General features: G+C 40.8%; 1 protein-coding gene across 1 annotated transcript in view; it reads left to right on the top strand.

Moving 5' to 3' along the window:
- Window positions 1-731: 731 nt before the first annotated feature.
- Window positions 732-22,124, top strand: part of ACAD11 (acyl-CoA dehydrogenase family member 11) — a 72,502-nt gene continuing 51,109 nt past the window's right edge. The window contains exons 1-7 of the mRNA XM_049766503.1: window positions 732-929; window positions 5,493-5,592; window positions 8,985-9,110; window positions 9,906-10,067; window positions 13,908-14,072; window positions 18,497-18,638; window positions 19,589-19,710. Coding sequence (XP_049622460.1) covers window positions 781-929; window positions 5,493-5,592; window positions 8,985-9,110; window positions 9,906-10,067; window positions 13,908-14,072; window positions 18,497-18,638; window positions 19,589-19,710 — 966 coding nt within the window. The 5' untranslated portion in view covers window positions 732-780. The remainder of the gene's footprint in view (window positions 930-5,492; window positions 5,593-8,984; window positions 9,111-9,905; window positions 10,068-13,907; window positions 14,073-18,496; window positions 18,639-19,588; window positions 19,711-22,124) is intronic.

The raw sequence follows: 22,124 nt of genomic DNA, 5'->3' as shown, positions 1-22,124 counted from the left end.
TTCCCTTGGCCACGTTCGGTCTACGGCGACACGTCACTTCCGTCCTGTATCGTTGACGCCACTTTCTGGCAACGACTATAACGTCACTTCCGGTGTGCGTAATCCTTAGCCTTCCCCACACAGAGAAAAAATGTCCCTCTTCTGGCTTCTAGATACAACAAACCCAGCTCTAGGAGTCGTGGAATGTTTGGGGGTTCTTATCTTTTAAAGTGAAAGCAAAGCAGTGCCGCCTTTCCACCCGTGGAGACGAAGAGAAACAACTAGGAACCTTTTTCTCCTAGGAGCGTGTTTCCGACGGACCTTTTTCAGACCCGGACCTCTCTCCTTAAACTTTTGCTTGGCATTGCAGGGCTTTGTGGAGGTTGGACACGCTTTCTTGTGTTCTTATGGGTTGGTGGGCTACTAAGTGTACGTTGAGGGCTGCACATATATATAGTAAAATTGATGGGGTCTCACGATGACGCTGAGGGGAAAAGAATCTTCAAACTACAAACTATTCAGGAAGAAGTCAGGCACTCCGGGAAAGAGGCTTTTGCTTTACGGCGCCTTCGCGTCACGTGACGCGCTCGGCTGGGCCTTGTTGCTTAGTAACGGCGCACGGGCTTGTGGGTAATTCGCTGGACCCTCAGGCCCCGCCCCTACCGTTGCCTTGGTCACGCCCCCGACCCTGCCATGGCCACGCCCCCTGCTCCGCCAGCCCATGCCCCCAGCTGAGCCTTCAGGCCCCAGGGATCTGGGCTCTTGCAATCTGTCTGCTGTTGCCTTGCGCCAAGGACAATCATGGACACCCGGGCCTCTCGAGACCCTGAGATGGCCGAAGTGCTGCCCCAGCATCAGTTCGACAGCCAGTCCCTGGAAGCATACCTGAACCAGCATTTGTCCGGCTTTGGTGCTGAGCGCCAGGCAAAACTGACGGTTGCCCAGTACAGGTACCATCATCTCCAGCCAGCTGCAGCAAAAAGGAATCTTGCTTTTTCGGATTTCCAGGGCCTCGAGTGGCTTTCTGTTCTCCTGCCCTGGTTTCATTTTTTCCTATGCTTTCTGCAAGCTGGGTGTTTGCAATTCGAGGACGAGCTTAGAAGGAATCTTCTCTATGCAAGAAGGCAGCTTTGTCCCTGGAGGAGGCAGTTCAGGCGGAAAAGCCCCCAGGATCGTCAACTTTTGTTATTAGAATCGTCAGAAAATTCTTAGAACATGCTAAGAAAACTCTGATTGGAGGCTCCGTGATGATTGGAGGCTTAGTACTCACTGAGGGATCCGAATTTAGGTGAAAGGGCTTAAGTGTTGGCGTGAACACAGATTCCAGTGGCATTTGTCAACTGCTCGATAGGCTTCTAAACTATTGATTTCAGTGGAAATAAAGCCAGTGGTGATGTAAATGTGATTTAGGAGTCTTTAAGAGGAATAATATCCCCTGGAATCGAGTAAGCAGGTGGTATAAAGAAAAAAATCTGCTTCGGTTCTAGAAGAGTTGATTTGTCAAGAAACAGACCAGAGTTCAAATTTCATTTTCTCCCGACTAACTCTTGTGAACCTTTAACTTTCCTCCCTTTGGCAAAACAATAATAGTAATACTTTTCTCCTAGAGTGATTGGAGCATTACCTTATGGAAAGATAACTTCGTCGGAATTAAATTGAACATTAGGGAAATCTAAAATTAGGTTTGAGAAGTAGATGTCAGTTACAGCAGAGTTGTATATATGTATGAAGTTATTTCGCAGAGAAAACACATATTTCTTTCCTGGACTTGTGAAAAAGTTTATAGACAGTGAAGAGGTGGTTGGGTGGAGACCCTGAAGCAATGGAGAGACACTGGCCCTGGGCAGTGTTGTGGAATTGGAACAGTGCAAGCCTGAAACTGTTATAAATCACAGCTAGGTAAATAAAAAGTGGATGAGAAAATATGAAGACCCGAAGACTTAGGAAGGAAGTTTCAAAACTTCTAAAGTGTCCTTTGTAGAAAAAGATGCATTTCAAAGTTATAATGTTCCATGTCTAGAAATTGAGTAACTGTAACCAATGCATATTTAAAATAGCATTCAAGGGCCAGGGGGTCTGGGAAAGTGATATGCATGATACATACCCCTTCAGTAACAATATTGCAAAAAAAAAATAAGGTCTAAGCGGGGAAATATGAAGGGATGGGTGTTGGACATTGTATAGCTAAAATTCAATAATGAACAGCTTTGTAACTATCTCACGGTGATTCATTTTAAAATTTTAATTAAAAAACATCATGGATAGTATTGTAAATCTTAGTGACTAAAATAAAAATTTAAATGATAATAACTAATAGGCTGGGGTGTAATTCAGTGAGTTAGCACATATGTGACACATGCCCTTCCTTTCACTCCTACACACAGACAGACAGACAGACACACACACACACACACACACACACACAAAGCAGCTAAGGCTCTTTAGACAGTAATCTACAAATAATGAGAATTTGTTCAAGTTCACTAGCAAAAATGCAAACTATAGGCCTCTCTTTTAGCAGTTGGCTGTTAAAATATAATTTTCAAAAAGCTATAATTAAGAATCAGCAAATATAGATATTGCCTGAGTGGTAGTGAAATGTATGCACTGTTTTCGTAGAGGAAATTATAAAACTTTATTAAGACCTTAAAAAGAATGAAACCGGTTTATTTTTTATGAATAAGACAATAAAACTTTATTAAGACCTTAAAAGAATTAAACTAATTGGTTAGTTTATGAATAGGACAAGTATTATACATTTATATATCCTCTTCAACTGGTACAGTAAGATGCCAATCAAAATCTTAATTTTTTTTCCTCTAGCTTGAAAAATTCCTACATTTGATATGTAAAAGCTAAGAGTTAAGAATATCAAAAGCACTCCTCAGTCAAAACAAAGTGGTATATTTGAACTCAGATAGCATGGTAGATAAATGTGGAGTTTGATACATGTACAGTAGGTAAGAGGCTTTCCTTTCATGCAACCAAGCCAGGTTTGATCTCTGGCACCTATGGTGCCCTGAGCGCTGCCAAGAGTGATCCCTGAGCACACATCCAGCAATAAGTCCTGAGCACAGCTGGGTGTGGTCCAAAAAAGAAAAGAAGGAAAAGCAATATGCATGTTGATGTCAGTGATTTGGAAGGGACTGGAATAATGTCTGACTAGGCAAGAGGAGGCTGGGGCCTATCCAAAGAAGAGTTATTTGCTGGAGAGGACACCTCCATCCCAGACTGCAGGACTGACAATCTAGCAGTGGGTGTGGTAGTTGAGGGGTTCTCTGATAGTTGCTGTTTGCTCAGGAAACTGGGTATTAGGGTCTCTGGGTAGGAATCACTGTGAGTTTCAAGGTATTAGATTTGAAACAGAAGTTCCTTAAGCAAATTTATTGATACTGATTCTTAGGCACTGGCTTTGGCCTGTCCTTGATTTCTAGAAACATGCTGTGCTCTGGTGTTACAGAACAGGTTGCAAAATGGTCTTTACTACCCAGAGATCATTGGGTTCAAGAGCATGAAATCTCTACTCATGTAAATCATGCAAATTGCACTATTTCCTCTCATTGTTATTTTAATTTTTAATCTTCCTGATAATAAGTCAGGCAGGGCATTTTTCCAGATGCCATTTTGCCATCTGAATGTCTTTAAGGAAGTTTCTGTTCATTTTTGGATGGGCTATTTTTTGTTCCTGTTAGGTTCTGCCAATGCTTTATATGTCTTGGATATTAACTCTTTATCAAACGAATGGTGGACAAATATTTTCTCCCAGTATTTGGGGACCTTTTTAATTTTTTATTTAAAGTAGGTGGAAAACAAAGGATTGTGAGCAGGTCAAATGATAAAGTGTCCTGTGGTCATTGGGGCATTATTAAAAATGAGGTACAGGGTGCTGGAGTGATAACACAGCAGTAGGGCATATGCCTAGCATGTGGCCAACCTGGGACAACCCCAGGTTCTATTCCTGGCATCTCACATGGTCCCCTGAATCCCTGCTAGTGTAGGGTTCTTCATTCTATAAACTTGGAGGAAGTCTGCCTTGTTTCCCCATTGTTGAAGTTGTGGTGTGGTATTTTCTATGTCCTGCACTGGCGTTCCTTGACTAGGAGAGAGAGTGTGGCTGAGGAGCCTCCACCACCACCACTCCTTTATTTTTTTGGCCACACTTGATGTTGTTCAGGTTTTATTCCTGACACTATGCTCAGGGATCTCTCCTGGCAAGGTTCAGGGGATCACATGATATGCTGGGGATTAAAATCGGTCATCTGGTGCAAGGCAAGTTCTGTCACTCTGGTTTTAGTCGTGTAGGTGTTTCTAAAGTTTCTGAAACTTGGATGTAGATTCCCCCACCCCATAGCTTAATTGTTTTCATAATATGATGAATGAGTTAAAATATTTGGGGGGTTGAAGCAATATATACTATACTTAACCCTATAAGGGTTAAGTTTGCCTTGCATGCATATGACTAACCCCAACTTAATCCCTGGCACCACCATATGGTCTTGTGAGCATGGAGCTGAGAGTTATCCCTGAGCACTGCCAAGACCCCTAAATGTTTCCTCCTATATGTGTACATACTAGATTAAGTATACTTACTGGATCTATTCCTTTGGAAAGCCAAAAAATGTGGTATAACAGCTGCATCTCCAGGAAATACTATTTATTTTTTTTGTATTTTTTTTTTTTTTGGTTTTTGGGCCACACCCTGTGAGGCTCAGGGGTTACTCCTGGCTATGCGCTCAGAAGTTGCTCCTGGCTTCTTGGGGGACCATATGGGACGCCGGGGGATCGAACCGCGGTCCGTCCTAGGTTAGCGCAGGCAAGGCAGGCACCTTACCTCCAGCGCCACCGCCCGGCCCCAGGAAATACTATTTATGAGAAAATAGTATGAATTAGCCTCTGTATCTGAGCTCAGAGGTCTCTAAAGGAAATCTGGGTGTCTGATGGGATCCCTTGGAAGACCTGCTCTGAGCTTCCTTTTTGTAAATGCCCCTTCTCTGTCTTTTGTGTTGCCATGGGTAGAGCTGCACCTTGGATACAGCTAACTAAGAGGCAGCACGGTGCCATCTTGAATCATCCTGTCCATTTTGGCACTAGCTTCTCAGTCTTACTGTTGTGGGGAACACTATTTGGGTTGTTATACTTGCCTTGGTAATACCTTTGGAGATTTTCTCTCCAGAGACAGATGCAGGCACCCCAATCCAACTCTTCCAGTGTCCTTTATTTTTGGATTGTTCTCACTATAATCTCTGCTTCAGGACTTCCTCCATGCACTGAGGGGCTGGAAGGAGGGGGAGATCCCCTCTTGTATCTGCAAAGGTTCTAGACCCAACTGCCTCTGTGTTTCCCTCAGTTTATACCATTTCCTCCAAAACAAATTCTGTCCTGATGGTATCTCCCCACTGACTTCAGCACTGACATGGACTTGCTTTCATTTTGTGTTTCTTCTGATATTTTGGTAGAATTTTGGAGAAGAAAAATCTTTCTTTGTAATGGTCCTTTTCTCTGCTTTCATCTAGATCAGGGCAGTCCAATCCCACGTTTTATCTCCAGAAGGGCTCGCAAGCATATGTACTTAGGAAAAAACCTCCTGGTTCTCTGCTCCCTAAAGCACACAAGGTACAGTATACAAATGCAATGATAAATTTTTCATGCATCTATGCTTTTTTTTTTGGTTTTTGGGCCACACCCGGCTGTGCTCAGGGGTTACTCCTGGCTGTCTGCTCAGAAATAGCTCCTGGCAGGCACGGGGGAACCATATGGGACACCAGGATTCGAACCAACCACCTTTGGTCCTAGATCAGCTGCTTGCAAGGCAAACGCCGCTGTGCTATCTCTCTGGGCCCGCATCCATGCTTTTTATACACATAAGCTACCTGAATGTCTTTTAAGTCATCTCATCGTTATTAAATAATAGAAATGCATTTATTTCTTAAATTAAAATTTTACTGGAGAGATAGATAGTACAATGGGTAAGGTGTTTGCTTTGTATAGAGTCAAGCCAGATTCAATTCCTGGCATCCCATATGATCCCCCAAGCACAAAAACAGGAGAAAAAAAAAAGCCCTAAGCACAGTGAGTTGGGTCCCCAAACAAATAATAATTCATTTGAGTTGTATCCCTCTTATTTTTTTTTTTTTTTGGTTTTTGGGCCACACCCGGCATTGCTCAGGGGTTACTCCTGGCTGTCTGCTCAGAAATAGCTCCTGGCAGGCACGGGGGACCATATGGGACACCGGGATTCGAACCAACCACCTTTGGTCCTGGATCGGCTGCTTGCAAGGCAAACACCGCTGTGCTATCTCTCTGGGCCCGAGTTGTATCCCTCTTTGAAAAGAATTTGAGGTTGAAATCTAAAACTGTATTTAGGCTATTAATATTGATCAATAATTTTTGGATCTGATTCCTTTCTGTGCAGTTGCTAAGAAATATAGCTTCCCAATGTCTGTGTTTGGTGCTACTCATTTATAGACATTTTCTCATTTGGTTGTATAAACTGTTTAAAAAATACATCGTTATCTTATATGATAAGATAAATAATTATTTATTATTTGAATTATTTGTTTATTGAATTATTCATTTACTGTGACCCTAATCTTTTGCTGACAAAAGAAATTTGAGGGGCTGGAGAGATAGCATGGAGGTAGGGCATTTGCCTTGCATGCAGAAGGATGGTGGTTCGAATCCCGGCATCCCATATGGTCCCTGAGCCTGCCGGGAGAGATTTCTGAGTGGAGAGCCTGAAGTAACCAGGCTAATAACTTTATCCTGTTCTCTAAAAATTAGATTTGAGCCCAAATTCTAAAAGATTTAAAAACCATGGGCCAGAACGGTAGTGCTAGAGGTAAGGCATCTGCCTTGCAAGCGCTGACCTAGGAAGAACTGCGGTTCGATCCCCCCCTAGCCCCCAAGCCAGGAGCGATTTCTGAGCACATAGCCAGGAGGAGGAGTAACCCCTGAGTATCACTGGGTGTGGCCCCCCCCCCAAAAAAAAACAGTCTGTGCTTAGAAAACAGAGATAATCTATGGATTTCATAGATAGGAACAGAAGAAGGGGCTGGATAGCACAGTGTGATAGCACAGAGGTAGGGCATTTGCCTTGCATGCAGCCAACCCAAAACCAACCCAGTTTGATTCCCAGCATCCCATATGGTCCCATGAGCCTGCCAGGGGCAATTTCTGAGTGCAGAGTCAAGAGTAACCCCTGAGCATCACTGGGTGTGACCCAAGGAAACAAACAAACAAAGAAACAAAAAATAGAAGGAGACAGAAGTGGCAAGTTCTGGAGCCCAAGGAGAGCTCTGTACATGTCGTGTCTATTAATATGATCATGTTCTTCTAGCCCAGTTTTCTGAAGAAAAGCTGCTCAGAGGTGCCTTCACATCCCAGCAAAATAAAAAGCCAATTCTAACTTTCTTGGTCTCAATGTACTCCCCTAAACATAAAGCAACTTGAATAGAGTATGCTTAAAAAATTGGATAATTGACCTAGTACCACCAATGGCCTGGCTGAAAGAATTTCTCCAGCAGTACCCAGAGATTGTCCTCCTGCCCTAGCTGCTCTTTGCCTCTTATCTTGATGTCATTTTTTTTTCCAGAAAACATTAGGACAAAACAAAAGATTCTCTGTTTTTTTTTTTTCGTTTGTTTTTTTGTTTTTTAAATTTCCACTCCCTTCAGTATAACCCCATGGCTGTACTGGAGGAGCAGGTTCCCACGCTGTCTCTGCCCCCAGTCCTCAATGCCAGGGCTTGTAAAGCATTCTTCTCCAGCTCTATGGGCTGCTTTTACTTTGTCATGGGATAAGTCATGAATCTGCTTTGGTCAGGCACATCTATTCTTTTAGCCTAACAATAATCACCTTCAGTGCGGTCTAAGTCATCATGATCAGAATTGCTCTAGAGATACTTTTGAGGAGAATATTAAAGCAGCTGATAACTATGGGTCATTTATTTATACTGTATTAAAATTGGTCTCTAAGTGGAACTGAAGGGTTTCATTGAGTGAAATAAGCCAGAGCCAAAATCCAGGAAAATACTAGATGTTCTCACTTCTCTATGGTATGAAAAGAGACAAGTCAAGGACATGGATATTAACTATCAACTGTTGATAAACCCTGGGCACTGAGAATTCCAAGATGGGTATTTTTTTTTTCAGTTTTTGGGTCTTACCCGGCAGTGCTCAGGGGTTACTCCTGCTCTACACTCAAAAATCGCTCCTGGCAGGCTCGGGGGACCATATGGGATGCCTGGATTCGAACCACCGTCCTTCTGTATGCAAAGAAAATGCCTTACCTCCATGCTATCTCTTGGGCCCCAAGGTTGGGTATTCTTAATATCACAATAAGATCAGATAATCACACAAGTGGGGGCCAAAGAGATAGTACAATGGTACGGCATTTGCCTTGCATGCGGTTGTACCAGGATGAATGGTGGTTCAAATCCCAACATCTCATATGGTCCCCTGAGCCTGCAGGAGTGATGTATGAGTGCAGGGCCAAGAGTAACTCCTGAGCGCTTCCACTAAACCCATAACTGTCAATAACCAAATAGTGGGGGTATTAAGAATGGGGGGAGAAGAACAGATCACAGGTGACATCGGGGGGAAAAGTGAAGCATCATGACCATTTCAGTGGTAGTGATGGTTGGCAGTATCTTTACACATCAGTGCTATAAACTAAACAATTAATTTAATAATGATTTAAACAGTATATTTGAACACTGTTATTAATTAAACCTTCATCAGTGATCATTTAAACATAAATTTCTAACCTTAGTGTCAGCTCACAAATAACTAGATTTCTATCTTCTGAATTTTTAGTGCTTTGGTTTTATTGTGGGGCTATAAGTAGCTGTGCTCAGGGCTTACTTGCTACTGACTGGAGGGTTTGGGAACTGTATGTAGTGCTTGTGATTACCCAGATTGACTGTGTGCAAGGCAAGCACCCAAACTGTTGTACTATCACTCCAGTCCTTATGTGTATGCTTTTTAACGACCCATCTTTATGTTTAGATTGATAGAGAATTTGAAGTCCAGAAAGCTTTGTTTTCTGTTGGATTCCCTGTTCCCAAGCCTTTGTTGTACTGCAGTGATGCATCTGTCATTGGAACAGAATTTTATGTGATGGAGCATGTGCAGGTAAGTTAACATGTCATTTTATTCTTTGCTTTTTTTTTTTTTTTTTTTTTTTTTGCTTTTTTGGGCCATACCTGGTGACGCTCAGAGGTTACTCCTGCTATGCGCTCAGAAATTGCTCCTGGCTTGAGGGACCATATGGGATGCCAGGGGATCGAACCCTGGTCTGTCCCAGGTTAACACATGCAAGGCAAACGCCCTACTGTTTGCGCCACTGCTCTGGCCCTTGCTGATTTATTTTTAATTACAGAATTAGAGATTAGTAAAAAAAAGAATTAGAGATTAGTAAGTGGTTGTTTGTTGATCCACATTTTTGCTAATTTGCTTTGTGGTGGTTATCTTTTCTTTTAAATTTTAAATTTTCTTTTAAATGTGTGTATGAAATCACACACATTTCAGGAGGGATAATTGAAGTATTCTTTAGTCTTCCACTAGGTGTCAGTAAAGTATAATAGTACCGGTAGCACAGAAACTACACTCAAAAAAACAAGGCATTCAGAACAATACTTTGAAAATGTTTTAAAACTTTTATTTTTTGGTCTTTGTGAACTGCTTTAGGAGCTTTTTTTTCTTCTTTATAGGTTTTCCTCATATGGGGGTGGGGTGGGGTGCTATCTTGCCCTTGTATCTTTCTTTTGTCTTATCTACTTAGATTATAAAAGGTTTTTTTAAAATTACTCTTTAAAGAATTGGACTTGGATCTGTTTGCCCAGATCTTGTAAGGGATAATGACCCAGCAAAGAATTGGTATGAAGGATGTATCTGCTTTTAAATAATCTCCTTTGATCATTTCTATAGGGTCGAATCTTTCGTGATTTCACAATTCCTGGTGTTAGTCCAGCGGAGCGCACAGCCATCTACGTGGCCATGATAGAAACTCTGGCTTGGCTCCATTCCCTGGATATACAGTCCCTGAGGCTGCAGAAGTATGGGAGAGGTGCTGGCTACTGCAAACGACAGGTAATGCAGCTCCAGAAAGAGCTCCCTTTTTCCAGATCTTTGAAATGATATATGTTGATAATCCAAGGAAAACCTATGCTTTATTTTTTTTTTAATTTTTATTTTGATCATAGTGGCTTACATATTGTTGACAATGATATTTTAGGTACATATTTACATAAAATCAGGGGGGATTCCCATCACCAAATTGTCCTCCCTACACTTCCGTTTTTGTCCTACCACCCATATCCTCTTCCCTCACCCCCAGGGTAGCTAGAATATGTGGTCTCCTCTGTATCTAGCCTACTGCATAGTAGTCTTGCACCTGTTTGGTCCTGGTGCCTCCCTTGTTTCCCCCTCTAATTGGGGGGGCAGGACTAGCTAGTTCAAGTTACGTGGTTTTGTTTGAAGGAGAGAAAAGTAATAAACTGGGGTAAAAGTCTAATACGCCGAAAATAAGCGGAATTAAAGCACTGTGATTTACAGTTATTCACAGTTGAGTTTTAGACATATAATATTTCAGCACCAATATCACCACTGCTAGTGTCAACCTCCCTTTATCAATGATCCCAAAGTTCATCTCATCCCACCTCTTCCCAGCCTGCCATCATAAAAGACATCTTTTTTAATTTGGTTGTTAAAGTTTGGGTCTCATGATTTCAGTGTTGTTGACTCCACGGTTTGGATATTTAGTTCTGTTGTTTCTTAACACCACCTATGTACCTTGATCCCTTTGATCACTGGACCCTGTATTTCATTTACTTCATTTAACATAATATCTTCCAGTTCTAGCCATGTTGCAGAAGATTGCTTGACAACATCATTTATTATAGCTATGCAGTGTTCCATTGTATAGATGTACTACATCTTTTACCACATTTTCACAATCTATTCATCTGTTCTTGTACATTAAGGTTGATTTTTAACTCTTAGATATTGTACTGATAACTGCAATAAATATTAGTGTGCATATATCCTTTTTAAGGAATGTTTTTCTATACTAGGTATAAATACCCCACATTTCTGAGTCATATGGCAGCTCAATTATAAGTTTACTGAGAACTTGCCATACTGCAGAAAATCTATTTGTGTACCCATTTCTGAAATGTGGCTCTAGTTTTATTAAAAACTTATAAAATTAAAAAATTATAAAAAAAGACTTTAGAGACTGACTTGTTTTTATTATAGCATTTTATACTTTTAGATCAAGTCTTGTTCAGCAAAAGCTTCTGTAGCTAGCTAATGGCATATATGTGAATGTATATTTAGAGTTGTTTCTGCTGCCACGTACCTTGCTAATACATTCTTGATGCAGGTTTCTCTTTTTAAGTTAGATTGACAGATATTTGTTAAACATCACTGTGTGTTTAAGCCCTCTACTGAATAATGATAACTATCAAGGAAATAGACATAAGTTTGCCTTATGTCACATGTGGTCATATTTAAGAAACTATACGTTGAATCTTACATGCATGAAGCTTGAAAATGTATGAAAGAGCACATGATCTAGTAGCAAAAGGAAACTCATTCAAGAGCTGTTATGCCACATATCTTGCAGAGAATGGCATGGTTTGCCCAGGTAGGGGTGCTTCTGGGAGAGATGTCTTACATTGTATATTTAAGAAAGAATGAAATGTAGAGTGATAAGGAAGAGCTTATAGTCATTTTATTTTTTAATCTTTAATTAATTACTTTATTTAAACAGTACACTTACAAGGTTGCTCATAATAAAATTGGATTTTTTTTCACAATTGGAAATTGACCACAATTGAGTTTTAGTCATACAATGTACACCACCCTTCACATTTCTTGCCACCAATGTCCCCAGTTTCACACCTACCCCATGCCTGCCTCTTGGGCAAACATTTTTCTTATCTCTCTCACTCCATATTCTCTTTTTCCTTTTAGACACTGTAGTTTGCCATATTGTTTCTGAAGGGGTATCATATCTATCACTTTATCTCCTTTCAGCACCCAGAGTGATTAGTTCCAACTATCATAGTCATAGTGGTCTCTTCTCTGTCCTAACTGCACTCCCCTACTACTTGTGGCAAGCTTCAGATCATAGACTGAGGACCCAGTATTTTTATATGGAGACATGGCAAGCCATAGAGAGAGGGCAATAGTGGAGGTGGGACCCTGTACCTGCCATGGACCACTCTGGGGTGTTACTAAGATCTTGCCACACTGCTGCATTAGGGTAGCTCTATGACTAACAGTGCTGGGTGGGGGGGTAGTAGTCATTTTAGGTGAAAGGAACAGCAAGACCAGATATGTTCGGAGCTACTGGCCTTTATAATTATGTCATTTGGGGGATGCTGAGAGAAGAGAGGGAACTAAGTATTAAACACCAGGTACCATGACAGGTGAGTATGTCCTACTCTATACATGCCTCCTTTGTAATCATCTTATCAACCCCTTAGGGTTGTCGAGCACAAGGATGATCCTTTTTTTTTTTTAGAAAACTGAATCATCATGAGCTAACACAGTCGCAAATTAATTGATGGTTGAGTTGCAGTCATATAGTGTTTTAATACCCGGCCCTTCACCAGTGGATAATTCCTGTTGGATGTAGGTGATCTTGCTTCTATTTTTCAGATGAGGGCACAGCTTCATAAATTATTGAACACAATACCAATAAGTGGCTTAGATAGAATTCAAAACCAGGTCTGTATGATTCTACAGATAAAGACATTTAAAAACATTTTAATTGGGGGCCGGGCGGTGGCGCTAAAGGTAAGGTGCCTGCCTTGCCTGCGCTAGCCTTGGACGGACCGCGGTTCGATCCCCCGGTGTCCCATATGGTCCCCCAAGCCAGGAGCAACTTCTGAGCACATAGCCAGGAGTAACCCCTGTGCATTACTGGGTGTGGCCCAAAAACCAAAAAACAAAACAAAACAAAAAAAAAACATTTTAATTGAATCACCATAAATTATAAAGCTACAATATATTTATGATTAAGTTTCAGATGTTCAATGTTACAAACACCAATCCCTTCACCAGTGTCCACTTTGTCCTTCAGTGTTGTCTGTTTCCATCCTGCCCCCCACCTGACCTCTATCATCATTGTCACTTCCCTGACCTGTCCTTCTCCCTGACAGTGGCAAGCTTCCTACTAAAGAAGGAGCAACTTTCCTGCTCTTTATTACTGTTACCATCAGGCATTAGTTATTCTCCTAGGTTTCTTTAGATTACACATAGGAGTGAAATTATTCTGTGTCTGTCCCTCTCCCTGTCTTATTTCACTCAACTTGATACTCTCCATATCCATCCATATATCATCAAATTGCACAGTATTCTATTGTATATATGTACCATAGCTTCTTAATCTAGACAAAATAATAAAGACATTGACTGCACTAAATTGAACCATGGTAATTTAGGGAGGGAGAGATGCATGTTAATCAGGTAGTCTGGCTACTGGCTTCTGCACTCAGGAAATACTCCTGGCAGTGCTTTGGGGACCATATGGGATACTGAAGATTGAATCCAAGTCAGCCACATGCAAGCCCTACCTGCCATAGTAAACACTGGTTCCCAGAAATTTTATATGTCTGTTGGTTTGTGTACATTCAATATTTTCCTTCTACAAAAAGTTGCTGAATAAAAAACCAGGATCCACTTCACTGCTTCCTAAGCAATTTTTTTTCCTGATAAAACTCTAGAGATGTAAAATCCAAGTAGGTATAAGAGAAATGTCAATGATGAAATGTTTAGGTTGACCTGAGTGTTTCAGGTGAATCTGAATATCACTGGAGGCATAAAATAAAATTGACTATCATTGAACTTTTTTTCGCTTGAGAATGGCTGAACCTTACACTCCACTTTAGTGCCACACTTTTCTTCTTTCTGTGTCTTTAGGTCTCAACCTGGACAGAGCAGTATCAAGCTGCAGCTCATCAGGACATTCCAGCCATGAACCAGCTCTCAGAGTGGCTGGTGCAAAATCTGCCAGATAATGACAATGAGGAAAATTTGATTCATGGAGATTTCAAACTAGATAACATAGTGTTCCATCCAAAAGAGGTATCAAATGCCATGTTTATAATTCATGGAGGTGATCTGCCTCGAGACATGTGTCTCCCCATCCCTAACCCCAGCACAGCCCCATCCCTGTACTCCACCTACTCTTTGGACTGTCTTCCCCACTCAGAACCTGGGGGAAGGACTCCTGCAGTTCTCTGCCTTTAGTGTCACCCTCAGTGATATCAGTTGTACGGCTGATAAAGGATTTGGTGGGGGATGAGGATGTAGCTTAGTGGCAGAGTAAGTGCTTTGTATGTCTGAGACTGGATTTGATCTCTGGCATGAAGAATAAGAGCAAAAGGATTTGGGGATGTACATACATGTTACTTTTTTATTCAGTGATGTTTTCTAATCTACTGAAAATGGCTAGCTTAGAAACCAGAGAGATAGTTCAGAAATCAAAGGGCTTGCCTTGTGTGCAAATGATCTTGGTTTAATCCTTGGTACAGCATATGGTCTCCTGACAACTGCCAGGGACCATATGGGATGCTGGGGACTGAACCCAGGTCAGCTTCATGCAAGGCAGTACAATGTATGATCACTATATGATAGCCCTTGAAACTAATTTTTAGTAAAGCAAAATGCTTGCCAGAGTACAAGTCATCTTGTATTTATTCATTGCCTATTCTCTAAAAGAATCAGCTCAAAGTTCATATGTAAATAAAAAGTACTCGGATAATAACAGAAAAATATATACCCAAATGTAAAAGTTAATACTTTTACCATACTTCATGCTCAGAAACAGACAAAGAAGAGAAATCCAGTATGTATAGACATTAAGACCTATGAACTATTAGAATTTATTCATTTAATTGGACGATTTAACTTGAATTTTGGTCTACATCCAGTAGTTCTTAGGAGCTACTCATAGTCATGTGGTAGGTGTGTGATGCGCAGGAGACCATGTGGTATCAGTGTTGTCTGTTTCCATCCTGCCCCCCATCTGACCTCTGCAGGCCTGCAGAATGCAAAGCATGAACTCTGACTCTGAGTATTTCTTCCTGATGTGAAATGTTAGTTTAATTTCAGTTAGACTTTTTTTCCCCTTGCCTTATTTGAATTGTTAAATAGGTAAATAGGAAATTAGAAGCAATACTACTTTTTCCACAATGGCACTCCACAAATAGCAAAATCAGTTTTGGGTTATAACAAGTTGAAAGTATGCATATTGTGCACTCCTGCATATTCATAAAACATAGTGTTGCAAGTCAGCCCCTGCATGTGCCTGACTTATTTCAATTCTTTTTCTCCCATTCTTCCCTCTATTTTTCTTCTGCTTTCTTAAGACTCTCTCAAGCCTTGTTCTTCAGAAAAGTCTGAAGGTAAAAGGAAACTTTCCTACAATATACTAAAACTCAGATTGGTTATGTTATGGAGCTGTTATGGAGCCTTCTGAGTGATCCAGTTTTGTAATGTTTAGTGTCTGTAATGTTCGAAACTTGATGCCTCCTCATCCAAACATCAGCTTGTTTTATTTCTATCATCAGTTCCCTGAACCCTGTCAGAAATGATCTCTGGGTGCCAAGTCAGAAGTAAACTGTGAGCATAGCCAGGTGTGACCCAAAAGTGAAAATAAGAGAAGAAAAAAAAGACATTAAAAAGAACAAACCAGGGGCCGGCGAGGTGGCACTAGAGGTAAGGTGTCTGCCTTGCAAGCGCTAGCCAAGGAAGGACCACGGTTCGATCCCCCGGCGTCCCATATGGTCCCCCCAAGCCAGGGGCAATTTCTGAGCACTTAGCCAGGAGTAACTCCTGAGCATCAAACGGGTGTGGCCCGAAAAACCAAAAAAAAAAAAACAAACAAACCAGGGACTGAAGTGGTGGTGCAAGTGGTAGGGTGTCTGTCTTGCACGTGCTAACTTAGGACGGACCTTGGTTCGATCCCCCAGTGTCCCATGTGGTCCCCAAAGCCAGGAGCGATTTCTGAGTGCATAGCCAGGAATAACCCCTGAGGGCCACTACTGGATATGCCCCCCTCAAAAAAAGAACAAACCACTAGGCTAGGGAGATGGTACAGTGAGTAGGACACTTGCCCTGCATACATCCAACCTTATTTTATCCCCAGAATTCCATATGGCTACCTGAGCACCCCCAGGAATGATTTCTGAATGCAGAGCCAGGAGTAAACTCTAGGAACTCAAAAAAAAGTCACAGAAAAGAATAAACTAACTTAAAGAACACACCACTGAGAAAAAGTATGGGTAAGCCTATTCAGGCAGAATAACTGCAGGATTGGAAAGCAAAAGCAAATATTACTCAATTTATAGTTCTGTATTTTCCGCAGTTGCTTTTATGTGAAGGACAAGCAGAACAACATTTACATAACAATGTGTAAAAGAAATCCACTTTTCCAGAAGAGTATTGTTACTGTTCAAATACAAGTCTTAACCAGCTAGTGGGGCAAAATTTTAAAAGAGCTTGTGTTCACTGTGCATATTGCCATTCCAACTCAAAAATATAATATATTTAATTAGAAAAAGATAAGCTCATAGCTATTTCACTTGCATTCATTGATTAGAATTTAAGACTGCATTAATGATAACCAATAGAGGTATACTGGTTCTTCCCAAAACCATTTACCTTGCAATCTTTTACATATTAAATATCAAGAAAATTAGGATTGGACATAGTGAACACAACCTGTATCTTTAATAGCTTTGTCATTAAAAATTTTTTTTAATTTATGGCCATACCCAATGCTTCTCAAGAGTTACTTCTGGCTCTGAACTCTGGAATCACACTTGGTGGGGTTCTAAGAACCATATGGGATGCTAGTTGGTCTTGTGCAAGTCAAGTTCCCTTCCCACTGTACTATTGCTATAGTCTCTAGCTTTTTTCTTTTTAATTTATTTTTCAGTTTGGGCTACACCTAGCTGTGCTCAAGAGTTACTCCTATCTATCTCTGTGCTCAGAAATCACTTTTGGCAGGCTCAGGAGAACATATAGGATGCTGGGGATTGAACCCTGGTTGACTGCGTGCAAGGCAAATGCCCTACCTACTGTGTGATTGCTCCAGCTCAACTAGATTTTTATTTTTAACTGCCATCTCCCTTTTATTTATTAAATTTCAGAATATTTGGTGGAAATCCTAGTTAGAAATTTAAATTTTATAGCTAGAAAAGGCTTCGGGATTGGTAGTTTTTAACCTATTCATTCATTGTACAGATGTTTAAAATACACTCTTTTTGTTTGTTTGTTTGTTTGTTTTTGTGTTTTGGCCACACCTGGCGGTGTTCAGGGGTTACTCCTGGTATCTGCTCAGAAATAGCTCCTGGCAGGCACGAGGGACCATATGGGACACTGGGATCGAACCAACCACCTTTGGTCCTGGATCAGCTACTTGCAAGGAAAACACCGATGTGCTATATCTCCGGCCCCAAATGATTCCTTTTTTTTGTTGTTGTTGTTGGTCACACCCGGCAGCGCTCAGGGATTACTCCTGGCAGGCTCGGGGGACCATATGGGATGCTGGGATTCGAACCGATGACCTTCTGCATGAAAGGCAAACGACTTACGTCCATGCTGTCTCTCTGGCCCTAAAATACACTCTTTAGTAAATGCTCTCTGGCAGCAAAGTCAGCTTTGAACTCTGCCTTCCATGCTATACAAATATTCTTCACTGCACCATTCTCATTTTCTCTGGAACTGGTCAACTTCAGTTCTTAGAAATCAAAACCCTTTGTTTCTGATCAAGTCCTCTTTTTGACTGTATTTCTTATTTATTTGCCTACGGTGAGACACTCACAGATTGATTGCTCTTGCTTTAGAATTTATAAGTCTCTTATGATTTATTTTTTGTGGGGGGCACACCTGGTGGTGCTCAGAGCTTCCTTGCTCTGCACTCAGGAATTATTGTGGGCAGTGTTCAGGTGACTATATGGGATGCAGGGGATTGACCCGGGTCTGCTGCTTGCAAGGTACAACATGCAGCAGTTTTTCTTTGACTCTATACAGTTTCCAATCCTGTTTTGGCCCATATTTTTTTTCCACACAGTAAAATCATAAAACCAGTTTCTGTGAGTCTGGGATACATTTATGCTGTGTCATTCCATCTAGGATACAGTGTAATCTTAGAAAACTCTTATCTCCTCTCTGACTCATTTTTATCCTTTGGGTTGCTTTCCAGAATTTCCCCTTTGCCATGATTACTTCCAATTGAGAAGTTTTGAGTTGCTTTTTCCATATTTAGTGGAGATATTAAGGCTGTAGAAAGTTACATGCAGGTGAACTGATAATGGTCAAGGAGTAGACAAGTGGACCCAGTTTGATTTGAATTTAGAACACTATTTACCTAAAAAATGAAACCTGATCATCTTTACTGTGGCAGCCAGCTTGCAGTTGATAGAAGTTAAGATTTAGGATATATTTTCTTATTTCATTTGTTTTGGAATAAATATGGTAAAAACCTCTATTTTTAATTCTAGTCTCGTGTGATAGCCGTATTGGATTGGGAACTTTCAACTCTTGGCCATCCTTTGTCAGACTTAGCTCATCTCTCCATATTCTACTTTTGGCCAAGGACAGTTCCATTGCTAAATCAAAGTTCTCATCTGCAAGAAAACATAGGTATGAAAATATGTTTCCTGAAGTGCTATTATTATAGTTCTGTTGTTGGACTAGAGCAATAATAGTACACTGGGTGTGCACTTTCCTGGCATGCTCGAATCTGGGTTTGATCCCTGGTATCCCAGTTGGTCCCCTCAGTACCACAGAAGTATTTGTTGAGGCAGAGCTATGAGTAAGACCTCAGCTCTTCAGGAATAACCCAAACAACCCCAAAACTTACCTTGATCTTTATAATTGAAAAATATGATTATGACTTTGGAACATAGATCAAAGAGATAGTACACAGGCTTTGCATGTGGGAACCTTAGATTAACCCCCTGCCACTTCCTGGTTCCTTGAGCATGGCTGGAAATAGCCCCTAATGTACCACCAGATATAACTCAAAAAATAATAAAATCAAATCAAAGCAAATAGACTCTTTACTTCCATTCCTCTTAAGAAATGTTAGATTGTAGGTTTAACCTGCTTTTTAGAAATGTTTTGTTTCTTGAAATGGTTTAAGTAATTTCACGCCTTATTATTTTTTTCCGAAGAAATGTAGCATACCATTTTTGGTAGTTTATAATAAAAAGTAATCTGTTGCATTTTAATTTTTAATCCATTGCATTTAAGTTTTTGAAAACAGAACATTCTTTGTTATGTAGTTCAATAATTCAGCTTTCTAGACCTATGTAATATAATGTTTTTGAAATATTAACTTTGATGTTTTGTGTTTTGTTTGTTTGTTTGTTTTTGTTTTTGGGCCACGCCCGGCGTTGCTCAGGGGTTACTCCTGGCTGTCTGCTCAGAAATAGCTCCTGGCAGGCACGGGGGACCATATGGGACACCGGGATTCGAACCAACCACCTTTGGTCCTGGGTCGGCTGCTTGCAAGGCAAACACCACTCTTCTATCTCTCCGGGCCCTAACTTTGATGTTTTTATTAAAACACATATGCTTTTATATTTTAGGGGTACCATCAATGGAAGAACTGATTTCAATATATTGCCGCTGCAGGGGAATTAACCCTATTCTTCCTAACTGGAATTTCTTTCTTGCCCTTTCATATTTTAAAATGGCTGGAATAGCACAGGTAATTGTGTGTGTGTGTGTGTGTGTGTGTGTGTGTGTGTGTGTGTGTGTGTGTATGTGTCTTCAATTTTGAGTATTGAATCCAGAACTTCGTATATAGTTGTTACTAACATGTACTTTCACCACTGATTACTAATATACTGTTGGCAACATTTCTGGTCTTCAGTGGTTTTATATTCTCTGTTCTATGATAATTTTTCTTTTCGTAGTGACAAATGCCAGACATAGTTTAAGGACTAGAGAGGTAGTACAGTGGTTAGGGCATTTTCCTTGCATGCAGATAACCCGGGTTCAATATCTAGCATAACTTATAGTCCCCTGAGTACCATCAAGAATGATTCCTGAGCAAAGAACCGGAAGTAACCTCTGAGCATTGACAGATGTGACCCTCCCCCAAAAGCCATAAATCTAGAATTTATAGAATAAGAATTTTTTTTTGGTTTTTGGTTTTTGGGCCACACCCGGCATTGCTCAGGGGTTACTCCTGACTGTCTGTTCAGAAATAGCTCCTGGCAGGCACAGGGGACCATATGGGACACCGGGATTTGAACCAACCACCTTAGGTCCTGGATCGGCTGCTTGCAAGGCAAACACCACTGTGCTATCTCTCCGGGCCCAGAATAAGAATTTTTTAAGGAAAAATGTTTAGTAGCAAAATGTGCTCTGCACTCAGGAATTATTTCTGGTATGCTTTTTGGGACAATATGTAGTGTGGGATCAAACCCAGTTAGTCCCTGTGCAAAGCAAGTGCCTTACCCACTGTATTATCTCCTTAGTCCCTCGTCTTATATTCTAAGAGTTAGTTGTATTGATTAGATAGATGAGAACCTTAAAATAGGGTTTATGATGAACTATACATGACATTTTATATTTTCATATATGACAGTTGATGTGTTTTTATACATGACAAAATAAACTGTCAGCCATAAATCAAGCTGACTTTGAGGTTGTCTGGCAGAGGGAGTGGTTGGGGTCATTCTCATCTGTGCACAGGGGGCTATCCTTGGCTCTGTGTTCAGGAGTGATGCCTGGAAATATCGGTGGACTTCATATATAGTGCCAGGGATTCAAACCATTCAAACTGAGGATTGCTGCATGCAAGGCAAGTAAGTGCCTTACCCCCTGTATTGTATCTAGCTAGACTCAAGGCTTTGTATTAAAGATGGACTTTTATTTTAAGTCAAAAATATGTGTTCTGATCAAAATGATAATGTAGTCTATAAATGACAGTGTGACGATCTTAGAGATGGTCATAAATATTCTATTCTAACAAGAAATATGAGATTAGAAATGATGCTAATTTTTATTGCATAAATACTTACAGACACATCCAGTGGTTCTAAGGAGTCACTCCTGACTCAGTGCTCAGGGACTATTTTTGGCAGTGCTAGGGGGACCATTTGGGATGCTGGGAATTGAACCCAGGACATCTGCATGCAAGGATAATTCACTACCTATTGTGTTATAGCTCCGGCCCCAATACTTATATTACTAATAATGAAAATCTGTTTGGGGAGCAAGAGAGGAGGGACATGTATATTATGTTGGAAACACATCGTGTGGAATGAACGTTTCAACTAAATTCAAGATTAAAACAAAATTTTCCACCCTCCCCTAACTTAGGGGTGATGCAGAATGCCAATTTGCTATCTGGTAATTGCTAAGTTCATTTTCAAGTTCAATTTGATTCAGTTATAGTTCTACTAATAGGAGAGTCTGATGAGTAAATGATGGTCATTTTCCTTGATGTAAATGAATAGACTTCTGTCTAAATGAATTGACTTCTGTCCAAATACTGCCTGGCTCATATCAATTCCATCTTATCCCTAAGCTGACAAGTTCAGCCTTCTCAGCAAAGAGCCACCAGGCCAATTCAGCTCCCTGTTGGCAACCATGAGCAAAGCCTTGCTCAGGGCTTTCTCCTCATTGCTGACATAGAGTAGTGAGAGCCTGTGCTTTCCTTTTTCATGACCAGGAAAGAAACAGCAATGCTATTTGCTGCATGTGAGAAAATACTCACCATCCTGTCTGAAAACTCTTACTGATCAGCCTCAAATCTCCAAGCAAAAAGAAGCTAATCCCATTCATTCCCTTCTTCATCCTTTCATTTTTCCTTATTTTTTAAAACGTTTATTTATTAATTAATTGATTGGTTTTGGGGCCACACCCGGCAATGCTCAGGGGTTACTCCTGGCTCTGTTCAGAAATCACTCCTGTCAAACTCAGGGGATAATATGGAATGCCAGGAATCAAACTGGGTCCGTCTTGGGTTGGCCACATGCAAGGCAAATGCCCTACCACTGCACTATCTCTCCAGCCCCTCATTTTTTAATTTTTTATTTTCCTTCTTGGGCTACTCATGGCACAATGCTCAGGGTTCACTGCCAGGGATGGAACTGGGACTCCTGTATGCAA

The sequence above is a fragment of the Suncus etruscus genome, chromosome 20 (assembly GCF_024139225.1).
Source record: "Suncus etruscus isolate mSunEtr1 chromosome 20, mSunEtr1.pri.cur, whole genome shotgun sequence".
Classification (NCBI taxonomy): domain Eukaryota; kingdom Metazoa; phylum Chordata; class Mammalia; order Eulipotyphla; family Soricidae; genus Suncus; species Suncus etruscus.
This window is presented reverse-complemented; position numbering and strand designations above follow the sequence as displayed.